General features: G+C 39.3%; 1 protein-coding gene across 1 annotated transcript in view; it reads right to left on the minus strand.

Annotated features, from left to right (window-relative positions):
* CCDC192 (coiled-coil domain containing 192) overlaps positions 1–23,050 on the minus strand; it is a gene marked incomplete at both ends in the record, with an annotated part of 201,962 nt that overhangs the window by 125,543 nt on the left and 53,369 nt on the right. Inside the window, 2 exon segments of the mRNA XM_079703822.1 lie at positions 19,467–19,523; positions 20,458–20,589. Coding sequence (XP_079559948.1) covers positions 19,467–19,523; positions 20,458–20,589 — 189 coding nt within the window.

The raw sequence follows: 23,050 nt of genomic DNA on the forward strand, positions 1-23,050 counted from the left end.
CACCATATAGACCTAAGAATATATCTGTGAACCTACAGTTTCAGACTGAGAAACACCAGCCTGGAGCCTTGTTACTGTGCATTTTTAAGGCAACACATAGTCATTGCAAAAAGAGAGACACCCTGCTGTCATAATGTTTATTCATGAGGGCTGTAGAGAATTATATTTTTAGGCTAGAAAATTTTCCCAGAATATATGCTCTTGGAAATAAAAATAAAACAAATAAAAATTCATCCATGAAAACTAATCACAATTAAAGTATCCTAAGAAAACAAATTTGGCATACTTATTTTGAATACAATTGTTTATGCTCAACAGTGCAGATACATAAGACCTGCAGATACATAAGACCTGAATGGGGGAGCAGTGGGGTCCAAGTGGCATACAATTTTACTGGTGTGAATGCCCAAAAGGTCACACTTGAAACTGACCAGCAAAAGATCCATTTGCTAGGAAGTCATCCTGAAGTCTAAAGTCTTATCCTGAGATCCATGGCCAAAAGGCAAAGTAAACACCCCAGGCAACATACTTTTGGAGAAGTTATGGAGCTATCTTCAAAATGTTACTGAGTTTCTCCACCTAAACTTTGAAGTATTCCAATATGCTAAAAAAAAGTACACATTTATAAGCATTTAACATGCTAGTTTTTCAGGCTGAAATCCACCTCAGTCCTAGGTTTCCATCCAGTGTAACTTTTGTCTACAGCAATGACTAGCTAAGGGTTTTAAGGGTTACTGTGATAAAGCTCTTTAATTACTTTTCTATCTCCAGGGATGGGTATGTTTCAGGTGTGGAAGAGTGTTCAGGAGGAAACATTCCCGTGAGCTCAAACTGGACATAACTTGTTCTTAATGTTTAATGCCAACATCTGGCAGTATTCTCATTAGCAATTCCACAAAGCAGAATAATGCCTCTTATTCTCATTTCTGCCCAGTCCCTCTTCTGAACTTCCAGTCTGACTGTTTGCATTGTTCCCGCTCCCACCCACAGCCTGGTGCGCCCTGCTTTCTCCCCTCCTTGGACAGCAGCCTCCCTGTTTGATCTCCAGGGTTCTTCCTCCTGTTCCTCCTCCTAACACTTCCTCTTAACTGGTTCTTCCATACAGACAGACAATAACAATTCAATCAAGAAGGACAATTCAATAGCAATAACAATCAAGTCTTCCTGCACCCAATAAGCCTGAAGGATGAGAGACTGGCTTGTTAGGATCAGCACAAATAGTTGAAGAATGAACAATTAATAACGATATCTTTTGGGTTTGCATTCCTTAGCCTCTTCCTGGAATCTTGCGACTGACTTCTTTCTGTGAGAAGCTCAAGTTCTCCTTAGTTCCTGCCACACAATTGCCATAAATTTTTCAAGAGACTAAGTTCAAAAGGTGTGGAGCTATTATTTTAGGTTTTCTTCATTTTTAAGATGACTCATACCTAAACCATTTGTCAACTCTCTGACTGGTTATCCTCCTTTGAGAAAACACACCCGTCTAAACAAGTCTGTCCAAATCATTTACGTTATATGGTTGCTGATTATTGTTACAGGTTCCAAGGCTATGACAATACCTTTTCACTTCTAGAGGCTCAAGAGAACTCTCCTGTACCCTTCTCTCTCCCTGCAGTCTCCCAGTGGGGTTTATGTCAGTTCTCAATAAAGGGACTTAAAACAAGAGAAAGAGATTGGGCCAAAAAAAAGCAGGATTATTTATATTTCAAACACTACAAATGATAAACATCTGCACATAAGCAGTTATTTAAATTGACATTTAAAATGAGAAACAATTTCCCTTTTCCATTTTGCAAAAGAGGAGACTGACATCTCCAGTGATTTCTAGGAAATGATCTTAAAAGGTACTTGCTTAAAAAATAAATTCTTGACCATTCTGAGGTTCCTTATTCAATTCAATTGAGGGTGCTTCTATTCTAGAGGAATTCCTGACAGTATTTGAGAATGTGAAGGCTAAAGCAGGAAAAGGACAGAAGAGCAAAATAGGGACGTGGAAAAATGTGTGCCAGCTGACCCTCCTTTGCCCTCCACTGGCTCCCCTACCACAAGCACACTGATGTTTTCAGAGATGTGCATCCAAAAACAAATGGCAAAAAAACTTTGGCTAAGTCAGCTGCATTTCATTTAGTACTACACATGGGAATATGCGTCATCAAAACTCCCAGGTGGGATGTTTGTCTATGGGGTCAAGCAAGAATCGGATAGAATCAGGTGAGATGACATTCTCTAGGGGACCGAGTAAGTAAAGGTTAGGAAGGCGAACTTAGAGGGACTGGAGTGTGGTCAGAATTGCCTCTTAGCATCAAAGATGATCTTTTCCAGTTGCAGCTCCTCAGCAGTAGTTTTCCATTCCCCATGGCACTGACAGCTGCCTCATGCAATCACTGTGTTTTTACTCAGGTGACGGGGAGCAAAAATGCCCGTGTTCCTCTGCGCCTCCTCTGGCAGGTGCAGACAGTGTCCTTCAGTTCTCCCAGTGTGCAAAAGGAATATGTACTTTTCCAGGTTCAACAGGGACATGTATTTATTGTGAAGACAGTGAAGTACTTACGAGTCAAACTCAATAAAAGGGAATCTGGTGCTGAAAAATATATGCTTTCACACTGTTAGAAAAATGTCAAAACGCTTATTGCAAATGATGATCAGGATAAAGTAGCAGCAGTAAAATTAATGTCAAGGGACTTCCCTGGTGGCACAGTGGTTAAGAATCTGCCTGCCAATGCAGAAGACACGGGTTCAAGCCCTGGTCCGGGAAGATCCCACATGCCGCGGAACAACTAAGCCCGTGCGCTGCAACTACTGAGCCTGTGTGCCACACCTACTGAAGCCCGGGCTCCTAGAGCCCATGCTCCACATCAAAGAGAAGTCACTGCAATGAGAAGCCTGCGCACCTCAAGGAAGTGTAGCTCCCACTCACTGCAAATAGAGACAGCCTGTGTGCAGCAAGGAAGACCCAATGCAGCCAAAGAAAAAAAAAGTTAAAAAAAAATTAATGTCAAGATTAATGAGAGTTGGCTGTGTTCCAGGCACTGTATCCTTTACCTGTATCATCTCATCTGGTCCTCACGATAACCCTACTGAGGCAGGTTCTATGATTATCCCGTTTCACAGATAATCATGATGCAGAATTCTCAGAGCGTTCTCTCACCACTGATGCTGTTAAGGTCAGCACTGAACAAAGCTGTAGGGATGTTTGCTGGGTTTTGTTGTTATTGATTTTGTTTTGTTGCATAAGTTAGCCAACACTTATACAAGATTTACTGTGTGGCAGGTACTGTGCTAAGAACTTGGTAAGTGTTAATTAATTTAATCTTCACAACAACTGTGTGAGCTAGATACACATATTATCATCAATTTGAAGTTGTGGAACTTGAGCCTCAGGAATCAAACAACCTACTCAAGGTCACCCAGCTCGTGAGCCAGGGGAACAGGGCTCTCACCCCACAGTATGTCTGGAATGTTCAGAGGGAAAAATGTCTTATACAAGCAGTTGATGCTCAAGCGTTTCTTAAATATTTAACCAATTTTCTGAATTTGCTGGGGCAGGGACGGGTGTGGGGGGTGTATGGGTATTGTGAAGGAGAGGTTGAGGAGGGGAGGTACAGGCCTTTTTCCCATCTCTTTTCTTCTTCTCAGACCTTGACAGTGACTCTTATACCTCATGATGATCGGTGTGAGAGCTCACATTTCCTCTTATGAATGTTACTGCCTAGTAAACCTAGTAGTGATGATAGACCGATCATTGGGGATTAGAAGTTCTCTAACATGTGACTGGTCAAAATCAATTTCAATGCTAACAGCTAAAGTTAACAGCTCAGAGTTTATTTTACTTAATAATTTCAGTACTTCACATTTAACAACAAAATAAACTACAAAATAGGCTATATTTTTCCTCAACTAACAGAGCATACATTTATACCCAACTCTTTAGACAATCCATTAAATTTCAAATAAATCCAAACTGGAGATTTCACCAGCCTGAAGGGGAGTTGCCCCTGCTCCAAGACTGACACCACCCACCTAGCACTGTCCTGCAAGGAGAGGAAATTAACACTCGCTGATGGAGTGTTGAGCATCTGGAAAGCCTGTGGTTGAGAGGCCTGACCTCATTAATGTAAGAACCTACAAATATCTCAAGTTAGTGGGAGCTGGAGTTCATTGTTTTGAGAAGGAAATAAAAATAAACAAACTCAAGGGGAGGAAGTTGGTTCATTCAAAATAGACAGGATGAGGTACTGGGGGTGCTTCAGATGGCAGGGACCATACTCCACTTCTACCCAAGTCCTTTGGTTAATATGACCTCAAATAGGCAGGTATGGTAAGGAAGGATGAATCCTGACTGCTGTACATAGACCAGAAGCTCCCACAAATCTTCTGGTAAGGCTTAGCACTGAACAAAAAGGCCACTGGTCTTTGAAGGGCCAATAGGCAGAGGGAACAGCAGCCATACTTCACTAGAAAATAGTGCCCCCCAACTTGGGATATAAAATCCCTGGGGATCCTAGGCAGATCCCAAGAAGGAGAGAAGACCACTCTTCCTACCAAATGCCTGAAACCAAATTTCCTGCTAACAATGACAAAAGGGGGCCTTGTCAGATTTGTTTTTTTTTTTTTTAAAGCAATTTGATATTTTTGTCCGTTGAATATCATGGAGCAAGATGTGGAGGGATATTGTGCATTCTCTTTCATCCCTTTTCATTCTCTGGAATTTATTGCATAACTTTTAATCTCAAGTTTTACCTGGTTTAATAATAATAATAATAATAATAATAATAATTCTTATAATAAAACTATTTCTAACGTTTCTCACTCTGAGGTCATGTTGTGGATACCTATAGATCCAATATATATATATATATATATGTTAGCATACAGTATTTGTTTTTCTCTTTCTGACTTACTTCACTCTATAAGATAGACTCTAGGTCCATGCACCTCACTACAAATAACTTAATTTCATTTCTTTTTATGTCTCAGTAATATTCCATTGTATATATGTGCCACATCTTCTTTATCCATTGATCTGTCAATGGACACCTAGCTTGCTTCCATGTCCTGGCTATTGTAAATAGTGCTGCAATGAACATTGTGGTACATGACTCTTTTTGAATTATGGTTTTCTCAGGATATATACACAGTAGTGTCATTGCTGGGTTGTATGGTAGTTCTATTTTTAGTTTTTTAAGGAACTTCCATTAAAAAAGTCCCATCATCCACTGTTCTTGTTAGTGGCTGTATCAATTTACATTCCCAACAGCAGTGCAGGAGGGTTCCCTTTTCTCCACACCCTCTCCAGCATTTATTGTTTGTAGATTTTTTGATGATGGCCATTCCGACCAGTGTGAGGTGATACCTCACTGAAATTTTGATTTGCGTTTGTCTACTGATTAGTGATGTTGAGCATCCTTTCATGTGTTTGTTGGCAATCTGTATATCTTCTTTGGAGAAATGTCTATTTAGGTCTTCTGCCCATTTTTGAATTGGGTTGTTTGTGTTTTGCTATTGAGCTGCATGAGCTGCTTGTATATTTTGGAGATTAATACTTTGTCAGTTGCTTCATTTGCAAATATTTTATCCCATTCTTAGAGTTGTCTTTTCATCTTGTTTATGGTTTCCTTTGTGTGCAAAACTTTGAAGTTTCATTAGTCCCACTTGTATACTTTTGTTTTTATTTCCATTCCTCTAGGAGATTTGTCAAAAAGGATCCTGCTGTGATTTATGTCAAAGAGTGTTCTTCCTGTGTTTTCCTCTAAGGGTTTTATAGTGTCTGACCTTACATTTAGGTCTTTAATCCATTTTGAGTTTATCTTTGTGTATGGTGTTATGTAGTTTTCTAATTTGATTCTTTTCCAAGTAGCTGGCCCGTTTTCCCAGCACCACTTATTGAAGTAACTATCTTTTCTCCATTGTATATTCTTGCCTCCTTTATCAAAAATAAGGTGAGCATATGTGTGTGGGTTTATCTCTGGGCTTTCTATCCTGTTCCATTGATCTATATTTCTGGTTTTGTGCCAGTACTATACTGTCTTAATCACTGTAGCTTTGTAGTGTAGTCTGAAGTCAGGGAGCCTGATTCCATCAGCTCCATTTTTGTTTCTCAAGACTGAGATTAATGTTGTCCAAGAGGTCTCTGAGACTGTTCTCAATTTTTTTCATTCTTTTTTCTTTATTCTGCTCTGCAGCAGTTATTTCTACTATTTTATCTTCCAGGTCACTTATCCGTTCTTCTGCCTCAGTTATTCTGCTATTAATTCCTTCTAGAGAATTTTTAATTTCATTTATTGTGTTGTTCATTATTGTTTGTTTGCTCTTTAGTTCTTCTGGGTCCTTGTTAGACATTTCTTGTATTTTCTCCATTCTATTTCCAAGATTTTGGATCATCCTTACTATCATTACTCTGCATTCTTTTTCAGGTAGACTGCCTATTTCCTCTTCATTTGTTTGGTCTGGTGAGTGTTTACCTTGCTCCTTCATCTGCTGTGTGTTTCTCTGTCTTCTCATTTTGCTTAACTTATTCTGTTTGGGATCTCCTTTTCACAGACTTCAGGTTTGTAGTTCCTGTTGTTTTTGGTGTCTGTCGCCAGTGGCTAAGGTTAGTTCAATGGGTTATGTAGGCTTCCTGGTGTAGGGGACTAGTGCTTCATAGGCGAATTCTATCAAACATTTAGAGAAGAGATAACACCTATCCTTCTCAAACTCTTCCAACATATAGCAGAGGGAGGAACACTCCCAAATTCATTCTGTGAGGCCCCCATTACCCTGATACCAAAACCAGACAAAGGTGTCACAAAAAAAGAAAACTACAGGCTAATACCACTGATGAATATAGATGAGAAAATCCTCAACAAAATACTAGCAAACAGAATCCAGCAGCAGATTGAAAGGATCATACACCATGATCAAGTGGGGTTTATCCCAGGAATGCAAGGATTCTTCAATATATGCAAATCAATCAATGTGATACACCATATTAACAAACTGAAGGATAAAAACCATATGATCATCTCAGTAGATGCAGAAAAAGCTTTTGACAAAATTCAACCCCATTTATGCTAAAAACCCTCCAGAAAGTAGGCATAGAGGGAACTTACCTAAACATACTAAAAGACATATATGACAAACCCACAGCCAACATCGTTCTCAATCATGGAAAATTGAATCCATTTCCTCTAAAATCACGAACAATACAAGGATGCCCACTGTCACCACTCTTATCAATAAAGTTTTAGCCACAGCAATCAGAGAAGAAAAAAAACAGGAATTAAAATCGGAAAAGAAGAAGTAAAGCTGTCACTGTTTGCAGATGATATGATACTATACATACAGAATCCTAAAGATGTTACCAGAAAACTACTAGAGCTAATCAATGAATTTGGTAAAGTAGCAGGATACAAAATTAATGCACAGAAATCTCTTGCATTCCTATACACTAATGATGAAAAATCTGAAAGAGAAATTAAGGAAACACTTCCATTTACCATTGCAACAAAAAGAATAAAATACCTAGGGATAAACCTACCTAAGGAGACTAAAGAGCTATATGCAGAAAACTATAAAACACTGATGAAAGAAATTAAAGATGATACAAACAGATGGAGAGATATACCATGTTCTTGGATTGGAAGAATCAACATTGTGAAAATCACTGTACTACCCAAAGCAATCTACAGATTCAATGCAATCCCTCTCAAACTATCAACAGCATTTTTCACAGAACTAGACCAAAAAAATTTACAGTTTGTATGGAAACACAAAAAACCCCAAATAGCCAGAGCAATCTTGAGAAGGAAAAATGGAGCTGGAGGGATCAGGCTCCCTGACTTCAGACTATGCTACGAAGCTACAGTAATCAAGACAGTATGGTACTGGCACAAAAACAGAAATATAGATCAATGGAACAGTATTGTACTAGCCAGTATCATTAGTATGACAATCTCTAGGTCCACCCATGTTGCTGCAAATGGCATTATTTCATTCTTTTCATGGCTGAGTAATATTCCATTGTATATATGTATCACATCTTCTTTATCCACTCCTCTGTCAGTGGGCATTTTGGTTACTTCCATGTCTTGGCTGTTGTAAATAGTGCTGCAACAAACAGTGCGGTGCATGTATCTTTTGGAAGTGTGGTTTTCTCTGGATATATACCCAGGGGTGGGACTGTTGGATCCTTATGGTAGTTATGTATTTAGTTTTTTAAGGAACCTCCATACTGTTCTCCATAATGGTTGTACCAATATACATTCCCACGAACACTGTAGGACAGTTCCCTTTTCTCCACACCCTCTCCAGCATTTACTGTTTGTAGATTTTGATGTTGACCATTCTGACTGGTGTGAGGTGATACCTCATTGTACTTTTGATTTGCATTTCTCTAATAATTAGTGATGTTGAGCATCTTTTCATGTGCTTTTTGTCCATTTGTATGTGTTCTCTGGAGAAATGTCTATTTACATCTTCTGTGCATTTTTGATTGGGTTGTTTGGGGTGTTTTTGATATAAAGATGCATGAACTATTTGTATATTTTGGAGATTAATCCCTTGTCAGTCACTTCATTTGCAAAGATTTTCTCACATTCTGTGGATTGTATTTTTGTTTTGTTATGTTTTCCCTCACTGTGCAAAAGCTTTTAAGTTTAATCAGGTTCCATTTTAAAACTTAGTTTTTATTTTCATTACTCTAGGACGTGGATCCAAATGGATAATGCTGTGATTTATGTCAGAGAGTGTTCTGCCTATGTTTTTCTCTAGGTGTTTTATAATATCCAGCCTTATGTTTAGGTCTTTAATAAATTTTGATTGTATTTTCAGGTATAGTGTTAGAGAGTGTTCTAATTTCATTATTTTACATGTAGCTGTCCCATTTTCTCAGCACCACTTATTGAAGAGACTGCCTTTTCTCTATTGTATATTCTTGCCTCCTTTGTCATAGATTAGATGACCATAGGTGCGTGGGTTTGTCTCTGGACTTTCTATCCTGTTCCATTGATCTATATTTCTGTTTTTGTGCCAATACCAAACTGTTTGGTGATTGAAGGTTTGTAGTATAGTCTGAAGTCAGGGAGCCTGACTCCTCCAACTCTGTTTTTCTTTCTCATCATTGCTTTGGCTATTTGGGGGTCTTTTGTGTTTCCATACAAATTGTAACTTTATTTTGTTCTAATTCTGTGAAAAATTCCATTGGTAGTTTGATAAGAATTGCATTGAATTTGTAGATTGCCTTGGTAGTATAATCATGTTGACAATATTGATTCTTTCAATCCAAGAACATGGTATATCTCTAGACCATGGAACCAACCCTGGAAGAACTACCCAGGGTGATATTATGGAATCAGTCTTATTATTTCTTTTATGGTTTGTTGATTTAGTTTTGTACTGATGCAGTTCAGAAAGAATTTAGGGTAGGTTGAAAAGGTAAATGAGTTGAATTAGAAGCCACTAAGATAAGAACTTGAAAGATACAGTAAAAAGGAGCTAAAGGTAAGGAAGCAGGTGAGAAGCTTTGTTCACACAATTTGTGCCCTGACATCCTACATAATCACTTGTTAGAGGTGAGGCACAGAGGGCTTGGCTCCAGCCTTTCTGGTAGTCAAAATAACCATTAATAGAAACACAGAATCCATGGAGTAAAAGCAAGCCCTGTGCTCAGTGGAAGTGACAATACTCCTGGTGCTGAAATTGTGGAAAGACATGCTCTCTGGTAGAATAATAAATATCCTCAATAATTATCTGACAGCAAATACATTAATTAGCTCCATCAGACAATTTTTTAATAAAATGTTCCTAAAGTAAGTCATTAGCATCATGCCATACCACCTCCCTGTCATTCAATAAAAGCAATACTAGGACAACTTGAGCAGTCTAGATGTGTGGCTTTCTGCTGATCGCACTTAATTCAGGAAGGATTTTAGGGTATCTACCTGAAAGGAAAAAGCGGACCATATTTCAGGTACTCCTCTGTGATATGCTTCCTTTCATTCAAGCTTTTTAAAGCTAAGTACTGAGCCCAGGATGACACTCCTGTTCAGCCCCTCGTATGCAGTTAAGCACAGAGCTGTCTGGTAGAAATGGTTAGCTGGGTTGGGGCTAGAACTGACATCTTCTTTTGGAAATTGTGGAGCCTGAAATGATCTTTCTTGTATTGAAAGGCTGCTCACTTTCCTTTACCCATTCACTCATTGATTGACTGATTCATTCATTCATTCAACAAATGCATATTGAGAACCTACTACTTGGCAGACACCATGAATCAGACCCAGGGTCTACTCTCAAGCAACTTACAGTCTAATCAGGGATAAAGACAGACACACAATTAAATTATGAGGATATAGTTCTACAAAAGGCTTCAGAAGACATTCTCCAGAGGAAGAAATGAGCTGAGGAAGTACTGACAGGATACAAGATTCTCCTTGGAAATTAATCTTGAGTCTTTGATTAATCAACTTCCTAGCACTCTCTATAAGCAAACTGGCAGCTAAAATTAGGTACTTTATTCTAACAAGTTATTAACCACAACCCCATAAAAATTGTGGAACTGTTACTGACACAGTCCATTTTCGAATAACTGTTAATAACTTTTTTGAACCTTGGTATGTGTCAGGCACTCTACCAACTACTTCATAGGTATTATCTCACATCATGAGTTTTTGTATCTTCCACAGCACCCTATCAGGCTAAGTAATGTTATTAGCTTCTTTCCACAGATGACAAGAGCAGAACTTTAGTAACCTTTGTTCAGTTGTGCAGGTGGGGTAGCAGGGCTAAGTTTCCAGCCCAGTGCCTAGCTCTCTGTTACTACTCTTCTGCCCGACAGGAACTCGATACCAGAACCAGTGGCCTTCTATTAGATGCTTGTAGTAATAGTATAGGGTGAGTTCTGTGTGAGCATTAATGGCTGGCAGTTTATAAAGGTTAATGCAGCTCAGGATCCAAGGGGAAAGTGCTGGGAACAATCCTGCATTAGTCCCACCTGATTTTTTTTGACAAGTAGGTAGAGATTATACCAAAAATCTATATTGACGTGCTTGGGCCTCTAAACTCTGTATATTCTTTTGAGAGGATATCAGTATAAGTCCCAGCTTATCAAGTAAAAAAATGAAATGTATGTTTGAAGAAATACATAGTTAGCTAATAGTTATTTACAGAAAAGGTAGAAAGGGTATACCATGTGTCTAGTTAGGTGGCTTACAAAGATCAGACATATGCAATGGTTCTAAAGTAGCTGGAGTAGCAGGAATTGTCCTTGGGTGCTTGTTCAGCTTAAACTTATTTGTCATCTATAGAAAATGAACAAACAGGACTCAGATCTGGTTAAAGAGGGGAAGATGAGCCTCCTGGGTATCAGCCAGGATCCAGGCTTGCTTGATGTGACTGATCAAACTCAGTCCTCAGGTCCCTGCCCCTCAATCTGCCTTCACTAGTGGATCCTATGGCTAAGATTAGTGGTTCTCACAGCAATGTATTGTACCTTGGCTTTTTGAGGAAAAAACAAAAAACAGAAAAAGAAAAAATGAAAAAAGTAAGTTTAATTAAAGAAGGTCCTGGTGGCACTCCAAAGTGTTATGTTGAATATCACCTCAGCCATGTACTATTAGTTATTTAACCATGCCTTGCTGGGCAGAAGCCATTTAATGGCTCACAGTTCAGAGGGTACTGACTTCAGAGGTCATGAGCAGCCCGCTGGTGTGAAGTGAGAGCTCAGAGTCCTCCTATTCCAAGCTCACCAAGAAGTTTGGCAGCAACACCCACCAATGGGATTGGAAAGCCTCTGTTATTCTTATATGATTTGCAGCCTCTCCAGATCAAGCACATGTGAGATGAGCCATGGAATAACCACATGAAGGGTTAAGATGAAGGTTCAAATAGTCACTGAGTCCAGATAATGCAACCAAGGAAAGAGGGCAGCAGAAAGGGTTAACTATAACATAATCAACTAACACAATAAAAATATTTCTGAGATTTATCCCACATGCAGCCATTTAGTACCAACAGGTTTTGTTCATAAATAATCATTGAGGAATTTTCCATTTAGATTAATATGTCTGGCTCTAAAAGAATGGCCCACAGGGAAGGAATTTCCCCATCCCTCATTGAAACCAGGTAGGGCTCTATCAGATCCTGCTACCAAAGTCTCTCAGGCTGATTCACTCTGCCTTAGGTCTATAGATTATAATAAAGTTAAAAGATCATAAAAATTAATTTATTGATACAACCAGCCTGTGTGTTGGCATATATATTCAAAAATTCTCAATTAAAACTGAAATCAAGTTTATGAAAATAGGGGCCCTGGAGTCAGAATATCGACCTTCAGGTCTTCTCTTTGCTCACACCTGTTTGCTGTGAGCAGACTTCTGACTATCTTTGACTCACTTTCTTCACCTGATAAAGGGGGAGTACCACCTGCCTCACAGGACTGTTGTGAAAAACAGATGACATAACGTGGGTGGGAGCATTTAGAAAACTGTAAGTTGTTGTATTACTCTAAGGTATTATTAATTACTATCACAATACCTTCAAGTTAGTCGTGACAAGCTTCAGGAATGAAGTAATACTTCTAGAGCACATAGAAGTGTGGGCTTTAGAGAGGAAGGAGCAGGAAGATCATTCTCCTCTGGCTCGTCAGTTGGACAAACATGTCCTGCATATGCCACTATCCCAGCTGGTTGTACTAAGAACCAGGCCTGGAGATGCTTCTCAGAGAGCATGAGGACAACAGTGAGATGCTGGCCAGGGACAATGCTGCCTGTGAGAGCAGAGGGCCTAAGCTGAAAGTGATAGGGATTATATTGGACTGTGCAGTGATTCTCAGACATGAGCCATCATCGGAATCACAGGAGGACTTTAAAAACACATATTGCTGGATCCTACTCCCAGAGTTTCTGATTCAGAAGGTATGAGATGAGGCCTCAAAATTTGCATTTCAAGTCCCAGGTGACTCTGATGCTTCTGGTCCAGGGGCCACACTTTGAAAACTGTTTGGATAATATAAGAATTTCAGCTTCTCAGCTGTAAACAACCAAATCTGATTCTGATGAGCATAAAGAAAAAAGGACTTTTCTTCAAACTAATTAGGATTATTTGATGGTTCCTAAAATGGAGACAGGTTGTGTTCTGGAGCCCACATGCCACAACTAGAGAGAAGCCCGTGCACTGCAACCAATGAGCCCACGCACTCTGGAGCTCGCATGCCACAATGAAAGATTCCACGTGCCGCAACTAAGACCTGATGCAGCCAAATAAATTAATTAATTAATTAATTAAAAATTAAAAAAAATAGGAGCTAGAGCAGTTCTGTTGAAGTAGTGCACATTCCTTAGCCATGATGCTGGGGTGTCACTGTAGGATATATCAGTTCGAAGTGTTTTTCCTCTCTTGCTTCATATGAATTAATATTCAGAGTCCAGTTGCCTTAGGGCACATGCCCAATTCCCAGATAGTAGCTGATAAGGTACTTTGAATTATAGTCCTTCCAAGACTTCGTATGATGGGAGAGATGCAGTTGGAAAGGATATCAGGGTACTGCTGAGTGCTTAGGCAGCCAAAAAGCAGCAACAACAAGAACAGCTCATGTTCTCTATCATAGTAGAAAAAGACCAATTAGCAGAGGGCCTGGAATTTTAAGGGAGAGGAGTCTGCCCTTGATCTAAATTGGTGACTCTTGTAAATCCTTACTTTGTAAAGTAAAATGGTAGTCAATAGTTTCTTTAGAGAAGGAAAGGGAGAAGTTAAACCAACTCTTTGGGAAAACCCTGTCATGGTACTCATGGTGGTCCCTTTATGCCTGTGCTCCTGACTCAGCATCAGGACTGTTGCTTCCAGGTCTAAGTATGTCCTTAGAAACTGTAGGTCAGGAGCTCCTGATTTCAAAGACACACTCATCTAACCTACAGCTTGAACCACCCTGTATAATTCATTGGAAGGGTTTCTTCTTCTGGATATTTGTAAGTGTTTAGTTTATTATGAAATATTTCAAGCATACAGGACAGTATAGAGAACAACACAACACTCAAGCATCTACCACCCAGTTGCCCAGATTTCTCTTTTGAAATAATCCCATTGAATATTATAGAACTTTTGGCTCTGGTAAACCTTGGAGGTAACTAGACCAAGAGATGAGCTTGCCATTGGGATGGAGGTGAGGGGTCGGAGGAGGCAAACCTCTGGCCTACTGCAGAGAATCATATCGCCAATGACAGAGCAAATGCACACGGCTAAGTACTTATATTTCCCAAATACTAAAAATAGGAAAACAGTAGATTCAACAATTTGGAAGGCATTCATTTGAAAAGGATTTTTTAAAAGATACCTAGTCCTGATTCAAATTACCCTAATGTGAACAATAATCTTTAAGTTATTATAAACACTCCCTTGAAATATTTGTTTAATCCCGTATAGGTGTCTAAGCAGATAAAATCATGTGGGAAGGAGTGATAAAAATGCCCAGGGCAGGTTAGCCCTGTGGGTGGCTCGAGTGGGTGTCCACAGGTGCATTGGGAGGGACAGCCCTTTGTAATCTTTTAAAAGTATAAGCTGTGACCAGGCAAAGTCACATTCATGGGATGAGATTTTAATCTTCAAAATGTTATCAGCGACAACTCACTCTTAAATGTTGAGACCTGTATCTTCTCTACATTTCATAGCTATCAATTTAATTATACAATAATAAAATTTAACTATTGGGTTCTAGAAGAGTGAACTCTAAATAAAAAGAAGCCAAGATCTTGGCTTGTTAATTTTCATGTTAAGGCCATAATTTCCTTTTGATGCTCTTCTTGCTTGTTCTGAAGTTGAGGTTTCCCACAACTCTATTTCCTCTCTCTGCTATTTTGTCCTTCTATTTCCACTCTAAGGAATCATTACTTTTTGTCCCTTCCATGTCATACCTTGAAAGTATCAAATTCAGATGAAAGTAATGCCTCATATAACTGGCATTTCTAAGGAATAAAATGTCATAAAATAACTTTCCCAGAGACTTAAAGTGGGCTCTTATAAATTCCAAAATAGACTTATTTTTAATTTAGCCATTTTAACAATTCATTTCAATGAAATCTGTACAAGGCATTGAGCCAGACACTGTGAGAGGCATAAAGAAAAGCAAACTTGCTCTCTATCCTCCAGGTGCTCACAATCTTGGGGAAGATCTGGGCCACATCAAATAATTCTATTTTGGGTCATAGTGTGACAAGTGACAGAAGACAGGTGCTGAGAAGTGCTATGAAAGTATCAAGGAAGGAAAGATCACTTCTGGTTTGATGGTCAGACAAAACTTCCCAGAAGGAACAATCTTGATAAAAAAAATGGGAAAAATCTGGCAAACACAGTGGTGGGGACAGAGAGTTCAGTTGTCAAAAACTTATGAGCAAACATCTCAGGGCAGGAATGCGTGGGCATCCTTGGGGGTTGCAGGTGTGTGATGGAGAGGAGACAGGAGAAGGAGTCAGGTCCTTATTTTCAGTGTGAAAAATGCTGTGGTCAGGAGGTTGGACTTTATTCTGGGGAAATGGACAATGACTGTCTTCCTCTAGGCATTGGAACAGGGAAATGACGTGATCAGAGTAAAATTCAATTCAGTTCAGCAAAATGTACTGAGTAGTTGCAGTGAGCCTACCCTGTCCTGGTGTAATGGAGCAGAGGGCCTAGGGCCTAGAATGTGTGTAGCAGACACACATTCTTGGTGCTGCCCTCTATGACCTTCCTGGCCAGTGGAGGACAGAGGTGTAAACAGATAGCATTGATAAAATGTAGTATTTTGAGCTAAAATAGATATATGTACAGGAGGCTATAGGAGCTCAGAGAAGGTAATCTAGGAGCTAAGGGAGAAGTTGGTCCCTGATACGAGTCTTATAAAAAGAGTAAAGTTTATTCGGATAAAGAGGAGAGAGAAGGAAAGCCTAGACCACGAGAACACAGAGAGCAAAGTCACAGAACACCAACCGACATTGGCTATGTAGAGAAAGCAGTTCCATTTTACTAGCCTGCTGGGCATGAGGCGGAGAGTGGAGTGAATGAGAACAGGGAGATGAAGGGTAGGGACAGTCCTGTGGTTCCCTCACCAGGGCGGTGGCAGGGAGGCCAGGAGAGCCCTGCAGAGGTCACATCCTGCAGCAGGGTTACACTTGGGAGGTACCACCCAGACAGGAATTCCAGACTCTGCACACGACTTTCACACACTTAAGGAGGTTTAAGTACAAACTGCCCGACAACTCCTATGAATACTCTTGGTTATTTCTTAACCTTAAGCATCCCCAGCACTCCCAGGAGCCTTCTGATCTCCTGTCTCCTCACGGCATCCTCACGGCATCCTCCCACCACCTGGGTCCCTTATCCCGCTTCTCTTCTCTGACTCTCCAGTACATTTCATTCTCCCTGTGAGTGTTAATCTTTGGCTCTGTTTGGTTTTCTGTCCCCACCCCACATCCTACACGTGGCTTTTATCCTTTCTCTCCTCTGCAAGCAGGGCTTGATGATGTGAGAGCAAGTGAGCTACACTGTGGTTTGGGTGGGGCGGTGGGCAAGGGTAGTGAGGGCTCTGAACTTGAATATGTTGATAATTTGGGGCCAGTTGCAATAACTGAGATATATGATGGTCAAAAAGAGCTAGGGATTGGCAGGATAATGGTATCAAAGACACGGAAGAGAGATAACGTGTAGAAGCATACTCAGAGGCTGACAGTTAACTAAATGTAGGACGGAAGCAGAGACAGGTGGGATTTTAATTCTGTTTTGTAGTTTGGATCTAGAATACGTAACAGCAGTGTGATGTTATTCGCCATGCCTGAGGGACACACACAGAGGAACACATTGAAGAAATGAGAATAGAAGATGATCAATTTGACTTTGTGTGTGCTGAACCTAGGTTATCAGCAAGATATTCAGGTCATATTTAGCAAGCCTAGTGCTTTAATTCGATGCAGTGTGCCAGCAGTCTCCAAAGTTGTGTGTTTAAAATATCATTCAAGGACAAATGCCAATGGAAAATGACATACGCGGGCCTTTTTTGGAGATTGATTGTACACTGGTAAATCCTGCAGTAAATAAACACATTTAATTTAACTTTATTTCCAATGCCCCTCTCATTTTTTTGTGCAGAATACCTATTAACATAGAATGTTTTTCTCCAGGAATAGTGTTTTAAGAAATGCTCATTACAGCACTAAGGAGATGTAATCAGAAGATGATTAAGATAGAAAGAACTTGGAGGGGGTGGAAGGGGTTGCTTATTTGCATGGACGAGTTGAAGAATTATGAACTGGTTAATCCCTCTGAACGGATATGGGGAGAAAGGAGATTGGAGATAGAACCTTTATCAACACCGTTTGACACATCCAATGGCATGTAGGGAATATAATTTGGAGAGGCAGCAAGTTGTGACAGCAAAAGTATGGATTTCAGAATCGACGTGTGTGACAAATGATCTAATTTCTAAGACTCAGTTTTCTTATCTGAAAAACAATGCTCACCCTTTTGAGTTGTACTGAGACAAAATAGATAACATATGAAGCACCTACCCCATAGGAGACACATAGTCCACTCTCAGTAAACACTTATTAATATTCTTTTCATTTAAATATTCTCGATGAGTTGAAGCAAAACTTTGATGATTATACTGCTATATTATAATCTGAACATTGAACAATTCCACAGAGGAAATCTCAGTGGTTGGTATCAAGGCCCTAAGACGAGGGAACACTCCCAGTTCAGACATGCCTGGGACAGGAACAGCGTGGTACAGGAATAGAATCCACAGATGCTAGGCAGTGGAAGAAGACACCACAAGAATTTCCCAAAGGCAACCATGACCATGCTTTTTCATCAGTTTTTCATGAAGAGAGGCTGGAGGCTAATAACTGAACCTTAGCAACTATATCTCCTTAAAAAATTCTGAGCTAAAAACTCCCCGAGCGAATGGCTGTAGGTATCCATCTGGCATGAGGTGACATGCTCTGACAAAAGTCAGTATCTGGCACCCTGAAGGGCAGGGCAGGGGAGAGACATCTGGGACAGAATGCTGGGCTAATGAGATATACTTCTCTCTGAGTCTGTCACAGTGCCACAGATGCAGGCCTTAGTCATGTTCAGTATTGGTCAATTGAGCACACAAGGCCAAAAAGGTTCTAAATTTAGAGTTTAAAACTCTAACTGCCACAGCAGATTGGCTTTTCTCTACCCCAGCACAAAAATGGGGCAATCACCATGATTTTATCCAGATCAGCTCATGGCAAATCCCAAACGGATGGTAACCAGAATTTATTATTTTGCAGTCTTTTCTGTTGGACTTTGGGGCTGCAGCCTCTCAGGTATCAGATGGGTCTGAGTTTGTTGTTGTTCAGATTGGCCATTGAACATGACTGGCCACTGTTCTTAATCAAGAAGTCATCCCATAACACCCAGGATATGGATGGAGGAGATAACTAAAAAATGGTGATCAACTCTTTGAGGAAACACTTAAGGCATCAGGGTTGTTCCGATCCTTGGGGAGGGACAGTGGCAGGGTGACAATCACTGGTTTATGCACGTGGATACACAAGGCTATTGTGACAGGAGATGCTCATTAGTTGTTCTCTGAGTGAAGACAGGCTAAAGTAAAAATGAAAATTTTCCTGGAACTTCAGAGGGTCTCTCTCTCAGGGGAGGACTTGTAGCACAAAATGGACAGTTCCATGTCTGATTTGTTTATATGAGCACTTGCCTAAAAATCACAAGACTGGGGCAAAATAAATATATATAAAACAATGCTGCTCAAAATATGGTGTAAAGATGGGCAACAGCAGCAGCATCCGAATCTAGCATCCCCTAGAAGTACATATCCTCAGATCCTATCCTAGGCATATAGAAAACTCCAAGCAGGGCTTCCCTGGTGGCGCAGTGGTTGAGAGTCTGCCTGCCAATGCAGGGGACACGGGTTCGTGCCCCGGTCTGGGAGGATCCCACATGCCGTGGAGCGGCTAGGCCCGTGAGCCATTGCCGCTGAGCCTGCGCGTCCGGAGCCTGTGCTCTGCAACGGGAGAGGCCACAACAGTGAGAGGCCCGTGTACCACAAAAAAAAAAAACTCCAAGCAATTTGTTCTTAAAACTTTTCCAGATACTTCTTGATATACTAAAGTTTAAGAAGGACTTCCCTACGCCTATATGTGAGGTATCTATAATTTCCACTTCCATTCACTCACTAAAATAGCCTGACTTGCTTGTCTTTCTACCCTTAGTTTCCAGTTCTCTTATCCTGATAGTACCTGATTAGACCATCTGATTATATATAAGAACTCAGTTTTGTAATTTTTATCATCAACATAAACCAGAATTGAATTTATAGAAAGCAACTTTGTAGAGGTAATAAAAATACTGATTCTTAGCTTTGTGATTTGGTTTGCAGCGGAGAAACCGTAGTTATAACTTCTGAAAAGTTTGTGTTCATTTCTAGAATAACAATGATATAAATTAAGGGATAAATAAAGGAGAAAAACACTTACATAGTCTACAAGTTGCTGCTGGGAAGCTTTCACTTCAGCTTGTAATTTTTCAATACACTGAAAAGGAGCAAAGTTTAGAAACAAAGTACATAACTCTTCCTTTTACACGTTCAAAGTGTTCCAGATATAAACATGTACCAGTTCTCATATCTTATGAATGGCAGCATTATCTCAGCTAGATGTTTTGAAAATCATCATTAAAGAAATCATCGTTCCCCTCCCAAAAAAATAAAAGAAAGAAAGAAATCATCACTCCCATCCCTCTCTCTCTTCCACTCTGTGGAAGAATCCAACAACAGAGTACATGAATTATTAATAATTAGCAGATGATTGGGAAAAATAATGTTTGCTTGATGTACTGCAGGTAATGTTAACCCACCTTATTTCATATATACATATATGTGGGAGCCAATGGATTTGTATCTGCCTTTGGAATATATGGATATGTTTTGTGTGAATATACATATTTACATATAGATACAGATTATCTATCTATCTATCCCAAAGGCAGATACAAACTAATATGATAAACAAACAAGAGAAAAATTTATGTAATGACATATATAAATATCTAGAAATTCAGAGATTGGTTATTTCTTAGAAAGTGATTTATTAAAAGTCAATGAAAAAATTTTTGATCCACTTGTTTCACTACAGAGAAAGAAGCTATTCCTTGATTAAGTTCAACCTTGAAAACCAAAAAACATTTATGTAGTCAATATCATGTACAAAATAAATAGAATATTCAGCTAATATGGTTCAAAAGAATACATATCAAGCAAACTTTAAAAATATCACCAAGAAAGTTAATTTTTGTATGTGAATATTCATCAGGGAATGCAGTTACATTGAGCAAATACAAATGCTGTTATTTACCATCTTGAACTTAAATATGGACTTCCAACCCAGCAAGAAATAACTATAGATTTGTCAGTTCATATAAGTTTAGGTAATCTTTAGAAATAAAGATTATTTCTCTTCTACAACATACCTGGTCTTTTTCAAGGACCATTTTTTCATATGGTTCCCCACTGTCCTCCTTTCGGTCCAGAGCCTCTAGTTTTTTCTCCAGCCAGGAAACTTGTTCAAGCAGCTTTGATTTTGTTCCTTCAGAGGCTGCAAGCTAAAGACATTTGCTTGTAAGTGTATGGAAGTACAATGATTTTTTTAAAGCTCCTTTTAAAAGTCCGACTTATAAATGAATTGCCTTCCACCAATATCTATTAAATATGAAAATGGCTTTTGAAACATTCCTCATAGATGACAAATGACTAGTATAGAGAGTTAAGGAAATAATGTTGGTTTTATTTATTTTTAATAATAAAGATCTTTCTGAGCAAGAGATGAGACCACATAGTTCAGCAGGCAGAGAGATTTGTGGTGCAACAATCTCAACAGTCATCTTTATTATGTTTAAACATTGCACTTTACTTGTACAGCTGAACCTGAAATCTTTATTGTGGTTTACATAGGGTTTTTGAAACTTAACTCTTGGGGGACTACAGCTGTCCAAAAAGAGCAGGAGTTCTGACTTCCTTGGATCTTTACCATTAAGCAGTGAGGTAGAAGGAACTGAAGGGAAATGCAGGAATTTCTAGTTAAAGTCTGATCAGTGGCAGATCTATGCTAAACCATAACCAAAAAATGTCTAGAAGTGACTGTTTTACTGTTTCCTCTTGAGGAGAGTGGTAGTTTGATAGTCCCTAGTCCCTTAGCTCCCCTGGAGAACCCCTGGACTAGCTTCTTTCATTCAGGAAGCTTATTGTGCTTTTTCTCTATAGCTCAGCAACAATTCTGAAAGAGTTCCTGGAAAGGGACACACAACCTTGTATGCATTCCAACTCTCATTCTCTTAGGCGTGGCTTATCTCTAAGTATGTCTTTCATATTACTCCAAGTATTATTGCAAAGCATACTGTCTCATCTTGAAAAGGGCAACAAATATTTAAAGACAATTTACCAAATGGAGAAGCATTAAGAGATTGGTCTGCCATGGAAATAAGTTGGGCACATCATATATACTGGTATCCATCCACCCATCCACCCATCCATCCATCCATCCATCCATCCACCCATCCATCCATCCATCCATCCATCCACCCATCCATCCATCCATCCATCCATCCATCCATCCATCCATCCATCCACACCATCAGTCACTCAAAAAATATTTGTCTAGTTGGCTCTCTGTGCAACCATTGTGTTATGTGCATGCGATGATGAAAGTGCAGCAGGAGGGTCAGAGGGAACACATATGCTGTGAACTGTTGGCTTTACTTTTCAGCTCTCAGTGACCTGGGAGGCCTGCAGTGCTCCACATGGGCACTAACACATCTAACTCTCAGGTATATGATGCTTTGGAAATGTAGTCTAGTTTCTCTGGGCACCCTTCCATTTTATCACACAGTTTAGTGTAATGGCTAAAGACACAGACTGTGGAGTCAGAGCCTTTGGGTAAAAGTCCCAGTTTGCTATTTGCTATCTCTGTAATTTGGACAAGCTGCTCAGACTCTCTGAGTTTGATTTTCCTATCTGTAAATGGGAATGGGGATGAAAAGAATAGTACTTACCTCATGCATTTGTTTTGAGGTTTATATGAGTTTATACAAGAGAAACACTTAGAACAATGCCTGGAATAAATCAAATACTCAGTAGCTATTATTATCGTTTCTTCCACCTCCTCTAGACTTCTGTAAGCATTTATATGGGTTCTACCCCAATATTTATTATTTATCAAATTGTAAAATAAAGTATCTGAAGACATCACAGCCTCTGTGAACTGGTTACCCTAAAGTGAAACTGTATTTTGTTTGCTAACTTCCTATAACCACTCTAGCCTTCAGGAAAAGAGGCCTCTCTAGGTCTGATATTTTCTTTAATCTCAAATACATTCTTTCTCAATCTGGCCTATTTTGTTTCCATAGCCTGACTGATCTATATAATTCATCCAGTCACCATTTTAAAATCTATTCCTATTGTTTTTTAGGCCTTTATTCATTCACTCAATAGATATTCATTTATTCACTAACTGTTAAAAAATATATTGGATATTTATTACATGTAAGACTTTGGAGGTAAAAAATGAAGGTGATACTGTTTATATTTTAGAAAACTCACAATTTACTCAGAAAAGCAGACAATTTAAAAACTTTTACATAATATGAAAGTGTATAGATGAAGAAGAATAAGAATATTAATAATACTTAATATTTACTGGGTGCTTACTACATACCAGATATTCTGAGAATGTTTTGTTTTCATATTTATTCATCTCAATTCAGCTTCATAATCATTTTGCAGGTAAGGAAATTTACTAAATTCAATGAGGTTGTATAAGTTGTCCAAGGACATAGCAAGTAAATATTGGAACCCAAGTTTTCAGTAGTGGACATTGAGTCTGATTCCCTAAGCCCAAATCTGACCCCGGGAGTGGGGCCTTATAATCATAACAATCCCATCATTATTCTTGCTGATTGGCTTAGGAATCAAGGTCTAAACCAATCAGATCCTGGCTTTTCTCTGGCAACAGTTAATGTATGAAGAAATGTGATGTAATTTGGACCACTCACACTGCACAGAAGGAAC

The sequence above is a fragment of the Hyperoodon ampullatus genome (assembly GCF_949752795.1).
Source record: "Hyperoodon ampullatus genome assembly, chromosome: 4".
NCBI classification, from domain to species: domain Eukaryota; kingdom Metazoa; phylum Chordata; class Mammalia; order Artiodactyla; family Ziphiidae; genus Hyperoodon; species Hyperoodon ampullatus.